Consider the following 16,822-nt stretch of genomic DNA (forward strand, 5'->3'; position numbering starts at 1 on the left):
GGGGTTATTTACACTGATGTGGGTGTTACCTAGTAGTGTTCATGGGAGGAGGGGTCCTCCTGCTCCACCGTCCTCCCTGGAAGTCGGTTTCTTTCTTTCTTTCTTTCTTTTTTTTTTTTTTAAGATTTTATTTATTTATTTGACAGACAAAGATCACAAGTAGGCAGAGAGGCAGGCAGAGAGAGGAGGAAGCAGACTCCCCGTGGAGCAGAGAGCCCGACTTGGGGCTCGATCCCAGAACCCTGGGATCATGACCTGAGCTGAAGGCAGCGGCTTTAACCCACTGAGCCACCCAGGCGCCCTGGAAGTCGGTTTCTTTATTTTTAAAGCTACTGGCATCACATAATGAAGTATTCTAGAGAGTAGTGTCCATAAAGTGGTCTACTTCTGTCTTATAATTTGTTGTTGCTGTTGTTTGGGTTTTGGATTGGTTTGAGCTGTTTGTTATTATGTAAGTGCTTGTTCTGTGCCAGGCACAGTTCACATGCCGGGGCATGAAGATGGCAGACGGGTATCCCACCCTTAAATTGCTTATTACCTGCATGCACAACAGAGACAGACAATTACAATAAGTTAGACAAAGACTCTTTTAAGCCCTTAGAGGTTTTTGTGCTAATAAGATCGCTGTATTCCCTTTGCTATTCATCTTACCTTAACGCCTCATTCACCGTGTTCCCACAGTAAGAAAGATACAGCGATCCGCCGACGTGAGCTCTTAGAGGCCATCTCTCCTGCTTTGTTAAGCTACCTGCAAGGACACGCCCAAGAATTGGTGTTGGATAAGTCTGCGTGTGTGTTGGTGGCCAACATTCTGGGAGCCGCTGTTGGAGACGTTCAGCCTGCCATGAATGCCATTGCCAGCTTGGCAGCGGCCGAGCTCCATCCCGGCGGCAAGGATGGAGAGGTAACGTGCTACTGTCAGACAGGTGGAAAGCGGCAGTGTCGCATGACCCCAGTCCCTGAGAACGTTGCCGTAGAGAGAATTCGAATGCTAATTGTCTCAACTCTGCACATGCTGACAGCACAGCTGATCGTTGCGATTTCGAAATGCCAGTGCTGTTGTAACCCTGTCTTTCTTAAAGTCTTCCCCTGACTTCACATGACCTACAGAGGAGGAGAAACAGAATCTTGTACTCTGGCTCTCTGATGTTCACGATTGGCCCCAGACTGCCTTTCTAGCATATTCTGTGTTCTTAATTCTATTTTGGATTTGCTTTGGATTTTTGCACCTCTCTGCATTTGCACGTTTCTTCCGTGGGCCTGGATGCTCCCTGTGTTTCCATTTTGCTGTGCTGTCGCTGTAGAAGGCCCTGCTCGTCCTCCTGCAAGGCCCCCAGCATCCTTCTCATGGACGTTGTTCCCAATTCCCTCTCTTTCTGATAGCTCCCGCCTGTGTTACTTGGCCCCTGAGTAATTCTGCCTCGCGTCCGCAATTCATTGATTCACGGACCTCATCTGTGCGAGGCAGGGCCAGCACCGTCCCCCACCCCTCAAAGAAGATCGTAGGCGGGGGGAAGACATACGCAGCAGTCCGGAGGGAGAAAGGGGCTCGGCTTGGCTGAAAACAGAAGGCTCAGGGGCTCGGGGTAGGAGATGGGTTGGCCGAGGGAAGAGAGGAGGGCAGAAGGCCGATGGTGCGGGCTTTGTTCTGCACTGGATCGTAAGCTGACGCGTGTGCGGAGCCTGCTGAGTCCTGATGTGGCCCCTGGGCCTTAGAGAAGCCCTGGATCTGTCCGCCCGGAGCCGCACAGATGAGCAGGTGGGAAGATGGACGCATAATGAGTTCCCCCTTAGGAGACCGAGTGTCTCCCCTGCTCCATAAGGAGAGATCCTAGGTATGTGGGACCAGCAGTGCCAGCTTTCCGTGCTTCTCTGCTGTCACGTTTTGTCCCAAAGGTTTCTTTGTACCTCAGCACTGCGTACTGCCACCTGGACGGCACTTGGCGTGATCTAAGGTGCGCACTGTGCTGGGGCCATTCAGCTGGGAGCACCTGGCGCGGAGCCTCAGAGCTTTTTAGCGGCTCCTTTGAATATCCGTCTGTCAGTGTGGGGATTAGACTAGATCGCTGGTCCCCCGGCTGCTCATGGTCCGTTCTCGGTGACTTGACCTTCGCAGCACTATGGAACTTTCCACGTGGCCACGTCCTCACCTGTGCGTGGTAGAGAACACATGGTAGGCCGCGGCGTGGCTGAAAACAGCTTTTATGTTTTCCTTCCAGCTGCACGTTGCAGAGCATCCCGCAGGACACCTCGTTCTGAAGTGGTTAATAGAACAAGATGAGAAGATGAAGAAAAGTGGAAGAGAAGGTAGGCTGTAAAACATGGATTTTCCTGAATCGTCTGTGGAATTTCCTAACCCCCGGCAGCCCTGAACTCGATGCCCGCCGTTTATGTTCACGTGAAATTTGTTGAATGTTTAGAAATGGTGTCTGTGGACAAGAAATGATTCAGTGCTTGCAGATAATGCTTTGGTAAATACTGGAAATTTATGTCCTGGAGTCCTTTGGTTTCCTTTCTCTTTCCTGTCCTCCCTCACTGCCTCTCCTCCCGTGCTACCTCAGTCTTCTGACCTGGTTCTGCCAGGGCCCTAAAAATGCCATTATGTTCCTGGGGGTGGGAGTTGGGGTTGGTGAGAGTTGGGAGGGGGGACATTTGTGAGTGTCGCTGGGGTACAGTTGAAAAGCAGGATATATCTATCTCTAGTTTGGAGGAAGGGAAAAGCAAAAGAAAATAGTCCTCATCAGAATTTTGAACTGAACGCCTGTTTGGGCACTGAAATACATGCGACCACAGAGCAGGCCAGTCTTGGCCTTTGTGGCTTTTCACAACGCTCACAGCTGCTCTGTAGAAACTCCGCTTTCAAGAGAAGGACAGCATCTTTTAATCGAACTGAAAAGTCGCATACCATTCCTTTCTCAGCCCCGTCTTTGACCAGACCTTCTGTTACTAAATTCGAGCTCCATCCAGCATTTTAGCCACTAAGGAGATCTCCCCCCACCGAGTTTGAACAGTTTGGGCATTCTGTCGTTGTGTCTGAAAAAATGTGACAGATCATGAATTTATGTCTTGGGGCAAGTTGTATTCTGATGGCTGGCGAGGCAGTCGATACGCAGTCCAACCGTCACTCCTCACTCTGCCTTGAAGAATAGAGACTGAGGGGTGTTTGCCACTGCAAACCTTCCGTGAAGGAGAAAGCTTCTTGTAACAAAGTTTGAACAAAAAATAACATACTGAGTCAATTTTTGTTATTAAGAAGTTGGTGCACAGTTGAGCTGAGTTTCTGTCCGAAACGTTGTCTGGCTTGCTTTTAAAATCCAAAGAATTTCCTAGTGATACTTTTCCTTAATTCATTTACACGGACAGCCATGAAACACGCCTGCATGGGCCTCGTAACTCTGTGCACGTAACTCTGAACCAGTGCGGCTGTCTCCATTATCTGTTGCTGTGTAATAGGCCGCCTCAAAGCTTGGTGGCTCTCGGACAACATACTGTCAGGACTCGGTGGAGCTTGGCTTTGCTCACAGTCCTCTGGGGCTGCTCTGTTTGGGGTAGGAGTGTCCGTTTAGATGGTGGCTGGCAGTGGCTCAGTCCAGCAGCCTCAGTCCCCAGCCCGTGGTTGGGTTTTAAGAGAAGAAAGCAGTGCGGAGTGCTTTTTTGATTTATCCTCAGAAGTTATCACACATAACTCTTCCCACACTCTCTTGGCTAAGTCCGTCACAGAGGCCCGCTGGAATTCAGGAGAAGACATTGATTCCCCCACGGCTGGGGGTGCGGGTGTGTAGCATTCTGGCAGTGCTGTTGTGCTCACGTTTCAAAAACATTGTCTGTCTTGCGAGTTGATTACAGTCCTTCCTTAACGTGTGCCATGAAGAGCTACGTAGCCATGGGCCTCTTGGCTTCTAAAGGGTCCTCACACTTGGGTATCTTTGGGGGAATTATGCATGCTGCATACCCAAGATACTTGCCTTCAAGATAGGCTGCCCATACTTCCATCTGCACCAAGTCTTAGCTTTCAGAGTTTCTCCGTTGTCCAAGAATTGGTTACGCTTAGATGGCACAGTGAGTTAAAGATGATATACCAAGAACTTAGAAATCTGGTAATAACACACGAAATAATAATAAAAGATGAATAATCTTCTTGATGGGGGTATGTCTAGCTTTGTGGAGAGGAATTACCAGGTGTCAGCTGGAACAGTCTCCTGACCGCTAGTGTTCCTCGTGGCACCTTCCCAGTGAGCATTTTTCATGAGGGAGAACTTGATTCCATCCAAGCGTGAGGTACTGCTGTCAAACATTGACTTCCTGAATACCTTTCAGGTCAGGGTTAAATCATTAAAGAGTACAAAGAGATGCAGACACGAGCAAGTGAGCTTTTTATAAGAATTCAAGTTTTGTCTTGAGTAATTACAGTAAACATAGCATGAGACTTGGACCAGAGTTGAAAGAAATGGCTGTATTAAAAAGACATTAAATAAATTGGAGCTGGAACTTACAGTGTTAAGGAAGGTTGAGTGAGAACTCTTTTTATTCACTTTTTTATTAAAACATGCTTTTGCAAAATTAAGAGCATTAGGGACAGAGGGGGGGGGTTAAATCTTGTATGCTGTCACTGAGTTTCAGTCTGTTTTTCAGCTTGTTTTGCAAAAACACTTGTCGAGCATGTTGGTGTGAAGAAACTGAAGGCCTGGGCTAGTGTAAACCGTGGGGCAATTGTCCTGTCTGGGTACGTATGATCTGTGCCTTTCTGCGTAGGGCCCTCCTCCTGAATGCCTGTTTCCGCAGAAGACGCGTTCTTCACCTTCCTTCTCGGTTCCGAGCTTTGTTCTAATTGTTCAGTATTCCTCATGGTCACTCAGGGTCTAGACAAGTGCACCAAATAGTGGAAATCAAGCCTTCCTCTTCCCGTCAGTCCTTACTCACCTGCACTGTTCCGGCTCCAAGGATTGTAAAGTTGTCACAAGGTCTCATTCGGGGGTTTCACCCCATTTAGGGTTTCAGCCAAATGTGATTGTATTCTCTCTCTCTCTCTCCTCTCTCTCTCACTCTCAGGAAAGCTCTTTACATTTGATTAATTTGTAGAGATCCCTTTCACTCCCTTCTTTTTCCCCCAGATTAGGGAGCCCTCCAACACCCAGTTATTATAAATTATATAAGTCGGAGGACTTGCCAAGCCCATGTGTTCTGGAGCTTTATTCTTGCTATTATTAATTACTTATCTCAAAAATAGACATCCATAGCAACTCGCTCACCTGTTGCATTTAGTATTTGTTCGTCTTAAAATTCACATTATGATATAATAAGCCGTTAGTTTATCTAATCTCATAATTCCTCGCCTGGTCCTCTTTCCTGTAAGCCTGTTGTAACCCACTTCCGCCATCCTGAGAGATGCAGAAGAGACCGCATCACTTTTTGTTTTGTTTTTTTCTCTTTGAAATTTTGTCTTATTATTGTTTTACCACCTTTTGATCTCCTTTATCCCTATCCACACCTCCCCTGCTCCCCTCCACGCTCCCACAAACACACATACTTCCTGCCTCTGGCAACTACAGATCTCTTCTCTATATTTATGAGCTTGTTTGGTTTTGGTTTTTTGGGTTTTTTTCTTTCTTTTTTTTTCCATTAGATTCCACATATAAGAGGGGCACCAGGGTGCCTCATTTGGTTAAGCATCTGCCTTCAGCTCAGATTGTGATCCTGGGGTTCTGGGATCAAGCCCCATGTTAGGTTCCCTGCTCAGTGGGGAGTCTGCTTCTCCCTCTCCCACTGCCTGTCTCCCCACTCGTGTTCCCTGTCTCTCTCAAATAAATAAATAATATTTAAAAAAAGATTCCACATCTAAGAGAGATTATACAGTATTTATATCATTTGATGGTCTTACTACAGTTAAGGTTTTGACCAAATTGTAATTGCGTTCTTTTTAATGGATTAGACTTGTCCCTCTGAAAACTGTGACAGAGTTGCTTTTTAAACCACGACTCACTTTACATGTAATTTTCTTTCCTGATTTTCAAGTATTCTTAAAAGGATTCTGGAGGCATTTGCTAGTGAAGTCTGCAAGCTGATTGTTTGTTTCTAATTAAAATGGTAGAAAATTGATGATTGGTACATCGAGGATGCGTTCCACCTGTTTATTATTCTCTAGACAGAGTCATGTCAAGTTTATAATTCACAGGTCATTGAGACTTCAGCTTCCCTGCGTTCTGTTGCTGGATGCGAAACCCTTCCATTAACCACATCCATTTAAAATAGATTTGTTTGTTGTTGTGAAGCAATCACTGTCGATTCTTTTTCTCCTTCCCATGTTAGTGAGGTTTGGAGAAAGAGATAACAATCTTAAATTTGAATTTCCCACAGTGTTGCACGTGCAGCACACTGTGCAATTTAATCTACGTTGTTTGTAAATGTTGGGCCTTTATTCGGTATATAATTTGACTTGGAACACATGGGCTCACAGACACAGTCCTTTGGGGCATTCATTTCTTTGGGTGGATCAGGGTCTCCAAATACGTAGGTGGTGCAGATCATTTTTGTTCATTTCTCATTGAAATTAGCCGATTTTCTAGTGGACGTCAAAGAGCCAGAATCCTTTAGCTGAAGCGTGGACTTATTTAATGGGAGGTTTTTTACCAGGCATTTAAGAATGTTAACACGTACTTCTGACATATCCTTTCATTAACACTCGATTAACTAAAAATTTCAGCCATGCCATGCAATTAATTTGTAGAGCTCGCTCATCGATCATAGCTGCATGTGGGTGGGTTGCAGACCTCGGAAGGCTGCTGCAGGCTTATTACAGACGCTGCTTAGAGGTGGACCACTAGTCCGTGCAGTGCTCGAGGTTCTGAAGGGAAGTTGAATTACCAATGACCTAATGCTTGATTAATACAATATCAGTGTTACGTGGTTTTAGAATACTGTTACGCGCTCAACTCGTTTGGTGAAATTCTCTGTTGCTTTATATTTTACTTCAAACTCGTGCAGTGTTTTTCCCCCAGAAATCTTTTTTACAGTAAATGAAAAGGCATCCTGGGTATTTAAAAAAAAAAACAAAAAACACCACTTTCAGCCTTGTATACAGCCTGAAAATGCTTCAGGGAAGCAGAATTCTCTAGCATTTAGATCATTGTGGGCTCTAGGCTTCCTGCCTGGGTTCCAGGCCCAGCTCACTGTGTAGTCTTAGGCAAATTATTCAGCTTCTCTGAAACTTCATTTTCTTGGTTGTAAAACTGGATTCGGGATCATCACAGGTCATCATTGGGCTGCATGAGACGGTGGAGGTCCCATGCTTTGCATTATGCATGTGCTCAGCAAATACGGACTTTGTGCTTCAGGTCAGTATAGAAAATAAAAACTACCTAGTGAGTCACCAGCCTGTTAAAAGGGACTTTTACCAACTTTCTTGGCTTCCCAGGTGGCAGGCTGTGCTTGTTGCTGGTCTCCCGCACCCAGTAGGATGCTGCCCGGTGGTGCTGGCTCACCGTCCTCTCGGTGCACGTGATGGAAGTTCTTAGCACCAGGGACTTTGGGAAACGGCAAGCGATTTGGTTCTGGGATGTGTTTCAGAGGTCAGCATTAAAATGTGGTCGTGAAGAAGGAGGAAACCAGGAGACTGAGCCCTCCATTCTGCAGTCAGGCCCCTGTTTACAGAGAAAGGGGCCTTCCTGTCACCAGCCTCCAGGACTCCTTTCACTTTTGGGGACAGAGCCTTCTAGCAAGGTTTCAGAAAGCAGAGCGGACTTGTTTATTTTTTTTTTTTTAAGATTTTATTTATTTATTTGACAGACAGAGATCACAAGTAGGCAGAGAGGCAGGCAGAGAGAGAGGAAGGGAAGCAGGCTCCCTGCTGAGCAGAGAGCCCGATGCGGGGCTCGATCCCAGGACTCCGGGATCATGACCTGAGCCGAAGGCAGCGGCTTAACCCACTGAGCTACCCAGGCGCCCCTTGTTTGTTTATTTTAATGGCTCATGTTGAGTAAGCATTGAGTGCTTCCTAAGTGTCAGGCTCTGTCTAGGAGCTTTAGGTATGAGATCATTTGAGCCTCAGAAACCCTCTCTGATGGCAGGTGGCTTGTGTTGTTGATCCCATTTATAGGTCAGGAGACAGTCCTAGAGAATTTAAACAGCATGCCCCTGCCTGTATGGTTACGGAGCGGCAGAAGTCGCTTTTGAGTCTAAGCCGTTAGGCTCCGAGGTAAAGCTGCTTACCCCTTCCCATGTTCTAGCTACAGAGATGAGGAGGCCGGCTCTTCCCTGCTTCCCTGGAGGGCCCCCTGCCTTTCCTCTGTGCACCCCTCCGCTCCTGCTCATTCGGTCCCTCGGCGCTTCTCAGCCATCTGCTCTGCACGTGTGCTGCTGAGAAGCCACGAAGTAACAGCCGGGGTTTCTGTTCTTGAGCTCACCTGGGTGGGGGAGGGAAGATAGAGTACATGCCGGAGCTATCTGTAAGGCAGGGTGTTTTCCTGAGATGATCAGTCACAGCGGAGGTGGGACCAGTTCTGTACGGGGCGGAGGTGCTCCCACGTGGGAGCGACTCACCCAGCAAGATTAGAAAACGTGTTCTGTTGATGTGGTTTCCCAACATAGGCTACCAGCCCCCATCGTTCAGCTGCTGGATTCAAAAGATGGACTTCTCATTAGAGGACTTGTCTCACAAATCAGTGAACTGTTTATACGTCGCATGGCGATAGTAATTGCAGATGATTAGGGGTTTTTATGAAACATGATTGCTTTTTGTTTGTTAATCTTTGTCTTCTGTCTTCAGCCTTCTCCAGAGTTCCGATCAAGAAGTTGTGCAGAAAGTCAAGGCTGGACTGAAGGGCCTCATTCCCACATTGGAGAAAAACAAGAACGCCAGCAAAGGAGTAGAAATGCTACTTGAAAAACTGGCCGCATAGTGGACACAGTTAAGAACAAGAGAGAATCGTTTTTCCTGTCCTCTTTTCCCAGTGTGGACAAGAAGTGCTCGGGTCTACCTTCCTGGGAATCTGGGTGCTCTGTATATGTTTTTCTTTGGTATAAGAGTGTATTTATAAAACAATTTCTAAAAATTGCTTTTTTTTTTTTAAAATCCCAGCCATGTCCTCTATCGTACTGAGTAGTGAGGAAATCAGAGGTGAGGTGGTAACGTAAGAGATCTAACCGTCCCAGACGGTGGGACCAGCCCAGTATGTGCTACGGAGGAGCAGGCGTTGATTGAAGAGAAGACGTCTTCAGAAGCAGTAGTCTGAGAAGGCTTCATGGAGGAGGTGGGGCTTGGGGACCTTGAAGGAAGGAGGGGCATAGCCAGAAGGAGCCCGGGGTAGTCTGTGGTGGGAGCAGAGGGGAACTTCTGGTAAACTTGGGGCCTTGATGGCTCCAGGGAGAGAAGGTCCTCTGCAGCCAGAGCGGCCCCCTCCCCCAATGCCTTAGGGATGGGGCTCCGGGTTTGTGTTTGCAAGGCAGGGTCTGGAGTAAGGTAAGGCTCCTGGGGGAAATGTGTTGCAGAAATAAGGGCATCACCAAGGTAGCTGAGTGAAGGTCCAGGTTCTTGGGAGAACCTCCCTGTCTCTGGACCTTCCAGGGGGATCACTCCTTGTGATAAGATGTGCGCCCTTGAGACTGTCCCTGAAATAGTTGAAGCTGTTACAGAGTCCGCGCTTGCAGATAGGAGGTATGCATTTGTTAAGATGTGTGCCCTTGAGACTGTCCCTGAAATGGTTGAAGCCGTTACAGAGTCCGCGCTTGCAGATAGGAGGTATGCATTTGTTAACAGTGCTGCTGAAGTTTAAGTGTGAGGAGGATGTTGGCATTTTCAGACTGTGCTTGGTGTTAGCAGCCCCGTGTGGAAGGGTTGGTAGACCCCTCAGGGCCCCTGTAGCTGCGCCGGCTTGGACACTAAGCCTGGGAGCTTTTCTCTAAGTAGCCTGCAGGACAGGATGCCCCCTCCGGTCTGCCACTGCGATTCACCTGCCAGAGGACTGCTGGGCCTTACCTGACCGGACCACAGGAGCCCGAGACGGCCCCCCACATACCAGACACCGGCATCCCACCCTCCCGCTGTCTTGCTGGGAACGTGGAACCTGCCCAGGGAACCTAAGAGCCCATACTTGTAACTGGCCTTTCACTGGGATCCTCCCACCGGGTCTCAGGCTGGAGGTAGGATGGGGTGAGGAGGTGAATGGGGGAAAGGCCACATCAGAGCTTGCTTTTGTTTGACGAATACATTGTGTGTTGTCCATGTAAAGGGCGCGTTCGGAAAGCAGAGAAAAAGCCCTGCTATTTGTTCCATCCAGGATACTAAACAAAGTACCATACATCTTTATAAAATTAGAGTGGAACCAAAGCCGCAGCCCTTCCTCCACCCCATTCCTCCAGACCCTTGCTTTGCCCTGCCCAGAAGTAATGTCTTCCAGTTCTTTTCAGCTCTGCTTAGTTTTAAAATGCAGATTTGGGTTTTGTTGTGGGTTTTTATTTGTTTAATCTATTAGTTGTAGGCTTTCTTTGACTTTCTCTTATAGGAAAATATAGATTAAGACTTTTCACCGCGGGGGCGGGGGCGGGCAGGGGAGGTGCCTGGGTGGCTCAGTTGGGTGAGCAGCTGCCTTCAGTGCAGGTCATTTTCTCAGGGTCCTGGGATCAGCCTCAGCCTCACATCGGCAGGAGGGCTGCTTTTCACTCTCCCTCTGCCTCCCTCCCACTCCTGCTCTTCATCTCCTTCCAATAAATAAATAATATCTTTAAGTCAGTGGTGAAGTTTAAGGAGCCTGGCCAGGGAACCTGGGAAATGGTCTTCCTGGGAAAGGTTTCTTAGACCATAGACCCGCCCCCCCCACCGGAGGAAGAGTCCCCCATGGTCCTGGTCAGCCTTGGACATGCAGACTGGATGCGTGGAGCGGGCGCGCCCTCCGGGGGCTGTGGTAGAAGAGAGGGCGCCGATGGCGCCTGAGCCCGTGGTGGGAGGGAAGTCGAGCTGCGGGAGAAGTAACTCCGGGAGCTGCTCTACGACAGGCTTTGCGGCTCTGTGAGACGTTTATCAGGCCTTTTGAATTGGGTCTTCAGAAACTGGCAGCTGAAAGTGTGCCAACCCGACTATCTGACTCTCCCATTTCCACGCTAACCCGTTGAGTCAGGGGCATTCCCATTTTTCCCGCAGACACCCCTCCCGGAGCCGCTGGCTTTGTGCATGCCCAGAGGAGCTGCTATGCAACCGCCACCGTCATCCCAGGCCTTCCTCCATTTTGCCTATAGAAAGCCCGTTTCCAGGATCCCATGCGTTTTTTTTTTCTTAACACCCTCTTGAAAGAGGCACAATCTCTAAACACTTCCTATGAAAGAATGCAAAGGAAATAAAACGTTAAAGGCCACACGTCTTCATTCACACCCTTTCACACCTGGGCACCTAGTTTAGCTGGTTATAGAATTCTGGTTTGAAATCAATTTTGCCTCAGATTTTAAGGACATTGGTCACTATTTTCTTGGGTGTAGAGTTGCTTTGGAAGCCGAATGCCATCCTTATTCTTAGTTTTTGTTTTTAATATGTGGCCTTTTGCGGAGGGCAGGGCTTCTGGGGAAGCTGCCTTATCGGGCAGGAAACTGCATTGGTGAGTGACACGGGTTTCCCAGGCTTCACGCTGGGCACTTGCGAGTGTTTGAGAAGACTCAAGCTCTTCCGGTCTGGGAGTTGTATTTGCATTGTTCTTCTGACTTCTTTTTTTTTTTTTCCTGTGTTTTTTTCTTCTTTGAAACTCCTGTAAGTGTAATTTTGAGTCTTTGGTTTGATCCTCTAATTTTTCCTTCTTCGGCTTCTTGTTTTGCCCAGAGGCGAGTGCTGCGTTTCCTGTTCTTCGTCTGCCAGCCCTTCCGCTCAAGTGTCCTTTTTTTTTCTTTTTTCTTTTTTTTTTGTGCCTTGGATGAACTCTCTCTTATGTCACAGGATGTTGCGTTTTATGTTTATTTTACTTCGCTTTGTTTTACTTCGCTTTGTCTCTTTTCTCTTATGTGCTCTTGTGTTTATCTTGGTCTCTTTGCTATGTTTGAGGCTTTGCTAGAGAGATCTTTGGCACTCTCTTTCCTTCAGATACTGGAAGCCGATGAGAAAGGGGCAGGCCTCTTCTCCCCTGTTGAGGGCTCGCTGCACAGGTGTGGCAGCTGACGTTTGACCAAAGTCCTCCAAACGTCAGGCTCCGTAGGCCCCTCCTGTGGGGCCGTCAGTGCCTCTGGAGGGAAGCCCACCTGGCAGCCCGTGTTCTCGTTGCTCGGCACTCGGTGCGCAGGTGCGAGTTAACCCACTGACTTCTGGGAAGGCGAGTGCCGCTCCCTCGTGCGCTCTTGTTCCTGGGCCCCGAACCTGGAGGGATTGAACCAATGCAGTTCCAGAAGATACACTGTCAGCCTTTTGCCAAGGTACGGAGTGGTGGTGTACCAGTTTGGGGCAGTCTCCCCGTTTTCCAGCCCAGGCCTCCTCCCAGAACCTAGAACCTCAGACCGCTGGCGTTTCGTGTGTGTCGTGGTGAGAATTCGCTCGCTCCCCGGCATTCACCGTTCCCTGTCCTGCTGCTTTCTTCACTGCACTCTGATCTCCCAGATTATTTTTTGTTAGTGCCCATTCACCGATAGCTTTTCTCCTCTTCACTCTGTTCTTGTGAGTTTGGACCATTTTTATTCTTAGCAAAAATCTACAAATGGTCTTAACCAAACCAAAAGCAACCAGGCTGGCTGGAGGATTTATTTTCCGGGGCAAGAGTCTAATTGGAGAGTGTCTTTAATTTCCAAATACAGCGTTTTGCAGTTTTCAGATTGCATCAACCGCATGCTTTCCTCCGGGGTCAGACCTTGCCTACAAGGAAGAACTTTGTTTTTACTTTGAGCCTGGGGTGCTGTGCGTTTGCATAACGGAATAAGGACCCTTGCAGGAAATGGCTTCCTGTATGCTTGCTTTCAGAAGATTGGCTCTGACATGAGATAGCACTTGTGTTACTATTTTCAAAGAAGTTTTGAAAAGATTACATCTTAATTATAGCAGGTTAATCACTCAAGTCTTGGAAAGATGAGGGTGTGCGTGTATTTTTAGACTAAGAGCACAAGGTCTCAAAGACAGCGGTTAATACTGAGCCACTAACCATAAACGTTCTATACCAAAACTAAAGAACGAAACAAATGTAAAAATCTGTTGCTTGAGCTCTTTGCTCACGTCTGATCTCGCTTAACCTAAGGAAACTAAGTCGGTAATAATCTGCACCTGGTACAGGGTGAATTTTGCTCCTTACAGTTTGTGTGTTGGAATTCTAACCCCCCCCTCACCCGCCCCCAGGGGCTCCGAAGGTGCGGTATTTGGAGACAGAACCTTTAAAAAGGTTAAGTCAGGTAGAATGAAGACACAGGGTGAAACCTAGTCCAGTATGACCGGTGTCCTTGCAAGGGGATGAGGACACAGCCCACAGGAAGACAGAGAAGGTGTCTTCTCTGGGTAGGGAAGACTCTGGGTGCAACCCACCTTGCTGACGCCTTGATCTTGGACCTCTGGCCTCCAGTGCCAAGAGGAGATAAAGTTGGCCGTTGAAGCACCCATTCCGTGGTATTTATTATGGCCACCTGAGCCATCAAGCCCATCTTTTCTCCCCTCCGCTTAAAACCACCACCACTACCAAAGTGCACCACATTCCCTAACCTTTTCCCCAGTGAGTTCTTACAGCTTTTTTTAAAAAATTATTTATTTATTTGACAGAGATCACAAGTAGGCAGAGAGGCAGGCAGAGAGAGAGAGGAGGAAGCAGGCTCCCCGCTCAGCAGAGAGCCCGATGCGGGGCTCGATCCCAGGACCTTAAGATCATGACCTGAGCCGAAGGCAGAGGCTTAACCCACTGAGCCACCCAGGTGTCCCGAGTTCTTACAGCTTTTAAGCGAGCATTCTTACCCAGGAGGTAGAGTTTGCTCTGTGGGTCCCACAGCTCCCACGACTGTTGTGAACAGGAGCCCGACGGCCGCTCTGCTGTGCATTCCGCGGTGTGCACGCGGACGCCCGCTGCTGTGTGCGCATGCGCGGCCCAGACGGTGCCAGCGAAGAGAGGCTGCATCCCATTCCCATCCCTACAAAGGGATAGTGTTTGGAATCTTGTATCAAAATGGTTTATCCAGTTTTTAAACATGGATTCATGGCCGCTGCCCAGTGGACAGAGCTGCAGAAATGTGGTGAGGAGAAATGTTTCGTTCGTGGTCTCTTGTTCCGAGGGGAATTAATTGTGTCTTGAGGGAGAATAATTAGCGCTTCGTTGTGCCCGCTGAGTGACGACCCCTTGAGAGGAAGGTGGAAGGGATCTGGTGGGTTGCGAGAGTCCTCTGACTGCGTGCTCTTGGGGGCTGTAATTAAGCATGATGAATAATTCAGATATTTTAAATGACTTCCAGATGCTTGAAAACAGACTTGACTTTCAGATAGAAATCCTCTTGCATTTGGAATGCATAGCATTGTTATGGATACATCTATCAGTAAAGACATGTGGTTGACTCGCTGTGACGGTCAGCAGTGTGCGGTGGTGGAAAGAGAGAACCGGTGTCTTAAAGACGGATGTGTGACAGCAAGAAAGCCGCGTGGGGGAGAAAGACAAGTTGGGTTCTATTTTTCTTGCCAAGTCAGCGATTCTGTTCCAGCCTTGTTGCTTAATACCTAAGTCTAGTTCCAGATATCGAACCGTTGGAATCCGCCGAATCCGCCGTGTCTGCTTGTGTTAATAACCTTGCGGAAGTAACGTTTTTGTCTGGCACCCCTGGGGCTCCCCTCCCACATTTCACAGTCCTGCCTCTACCAGGTGCACATGACCCAGGTCTGCCAAATCACCACCGTCCTGTTGGCCACAATGACTGGTTAATGGGCACCGATACTCATAAAGTAGCATCTAGTTAAAATCTGGGGTGGGAGTAAAACCAGCCCCTTGAGCCTTCTGGGCCTTTGTGAGAAACTATTGGAAGCTACTGCCCCCACCTCTGGGATCTCAGGCTCCTTAGTCTGCCAGCTGGTGCTGCCCCTCCTACCCCCCCCATCTTACTCTGTTTCTTCAGTTCTAACAGTGCACATTCTGTTCACAGTTGATCAAACCCAAAAGGATGCATCTTACAGTTGATGGCATCTTAGTCTGGTCATTTTTAACAGGCAGCTTGCTTTCCCAGTGCTACAGAAAATAACGGCGGGTCTTAGCATCAGGGCCTAGTACGGATGGTTAAATACAGGGTTCCGTCTTTTCCTCTCTCTCTGTGTAAGCCTGCTTTTCTTTTTCTCTTTTTTTTTTAAACTTTTTTTTTTTTAAAGATTTTATTTATTTGACAGAGATCACAAGTAGGCAGAGAGAGAGGAGGAAGCAGGCTCCCCGCTGAGCAGAGAGCCCGATGCGGGGCTGGATCCCAGGACCCTGGGATCATGACCTGAGCTGAAGGCAGAGGCTTTAACCCACTGAACCACGCAGGTGCCCCCTCTCCTTCTTTTTTTTTATTAAGATTTTATTTATTCTCTAGTAGCTTTTCACTTCCTTCCAAACTTATGTTGATTGCTGGACTCCTACAGGTGAACAGAGTTAGGAAGAGGTGTCTTCCGCTCCATGTTTGCACACAAAGCACACCCCTTTTGAAAATGAAAATCCACTAAAATGGGAGGCGGGATGGCATAGGGGCAGGGGCACCAGGCCAGAATCACACTGCGATTTGAAGCCTGTCTCTCCGCCGGCGTCCTTAGGAGAGAGCCGTAGCCGGCACACTTCAGCTTCTTCATTTCCGAGAAAGATGATGCACGCGTCACGGGTCACTGTGAGCATTAAATGAGCTTATGCGTGTGGGCTTTTTTTTTCTTTTTGCCTTAAAACATGTAAAAAATTTTAAATTGACATGTAGTGTTGTATAAGTTTAAAGTGTACACATGTCAGCCGACAGATGTGTATGTTGCAGTGTGAATGTCATTGTAGCACTAGTGAAGCCCTCTGTCAGTCACACAGTTCCTTTTTTGTGGTGAGCAGTATCTCGTCTCTTAGCACATTGGACGCTCATAATACTGTACCGTTGCCCATATCACCGCACCGTATTTTTAGTTCGTTGCAGCTGTATTTGCATTAGCCAAGACACAGAAACCAACTAAGTGTCCAATATATAAAGAAGATACATACATAAATATATATACACACACACATACACACACACACACAGTATCATATGCATACGTATGTATACATACACACATTGGAATATCATTCCACCACTGGAGAGAAGAAAATCCTACCATTTGCAACAATGCGAACGGGTCTTGTAAGGCATTAATGCCAAATAAGATAATGTCAGCAAAGAAATACTGTTACGCTATCACGTGAAATCAGCAACAGCCACCCTTGTAAAAACAAGTAGAATGGTGGTTACGAGGGGCTGGGAGGTTGGGAAATAGGATCGATGTTGTTTAAATACAGGAACTTGAAACTGGTAGTTAAGTCCTGAAAATGAGTTTACATTTGGTGAAGGACCTACAGCTGGGCCACACAGCTGGGCCCACTTAGGGTTAGGCTTCCGCACGGGGCAGGTGGGATCATGGTGTTTGGGGATTGCTGGAAAACCTCTGTGAGGACTCTGGAAATCAAAGTTCCCATGTTTGACATTTTCAACATTAAACATTTCAGCAATCCTTGCCTCAAAATGCAGAGTAATACTTGTACTTTTGACTTAATATGTTGGCTAAGAAATCACATAGGAACTTCCATGAATTCATTACCGTTTTTAGGTTCATATTTTATAATTTAAAACAGCGATGTACAGTAGAAAAGCAGTCAGAGGGGGGCACCTGACTGGCTCAGTGGGCTAAGCATCTGCCTCTGGC

General features: G+C 47.7%; 2 protein-coding genes across 2 annotated transcripts in view; one reads left to right on the top strand and one right to left on the bottom strand.

Moving 5' to 3' along the window:
* Nucleotides 1–9,245, top strand: part of LOC111153614 (pumilio RNA binding family member 3) — a 47,670-nt gene extending 38,425 nt beyond the window's left edge. The window contains exons 15-18 of the mRNA XM_022512751.1: nucleotides 682–904; nucleotides 2,220–2,307; nucleotides 4,633–4,723; nucleotides 8,762–9,245. Coding sequence (XP_022368459.1) covers nucleotides 682–904; nucleotides 2,220–2,307; nucleotides 4,633–4,723; nucleotides 8,762–8,894 — 535 coding nt within the window. The 3' untranslated portion in view covers nucleotides 8,895–9,245. The remainder of the gene's footprint in view (nucleotides 1–681; nucleotides 905–2,219; nucleotides 2,308–4,632; nucleotides 4,724–8,761) is intronic.
* Nucleotides 9,246–13,274: 4,029 nt separating this feature from the next.
* Nucleotides 13,275–16,822, bottom strand: part of LOC111153521 (potassium voltage-gated channel modifier subfamily V member 2) — a 50,887-nt gene continuing 47,339 nt past the window's right edge. Inside the window, exons 4-6 of the mRNA XM_022512576.1 lie at nucleotides 15,664–15,769; nucleotides 13,892–14,064; nucleotides 13,275–13,321 (exon numbers count right to left, since the gene is read on the bottom strand). Coding sequence (XP_022368284.1) covers nucleotides 13,275–13,321; nucleotides 13,892–14,064; nucleotides 15,664–15,769 — 326 coding nt within the window. The remainder of the gene's footprint in view (nucleotides 13,322–13,891; nucleotides 14,065–15,663; nucleotides 15,770–16,822) is intronic.

This window comes from Enhydra lutris, unplaced genomic scaffold, assembly GCF_002288905.1.
Source record: "Enhydra lutris kenyoni isolate GAN:26980312 unplaced genomic scaffold, ASM228890v2 scaffoldscaffold33, whole genome shotgun sequence".
NCBI classification, from domain to species: domain Eukaryota; kingdom Metazoa; phylum Chordata; class Mammalia; order Carnivora; family Mustelidae; genus Enhydra; species Enhydra lutris.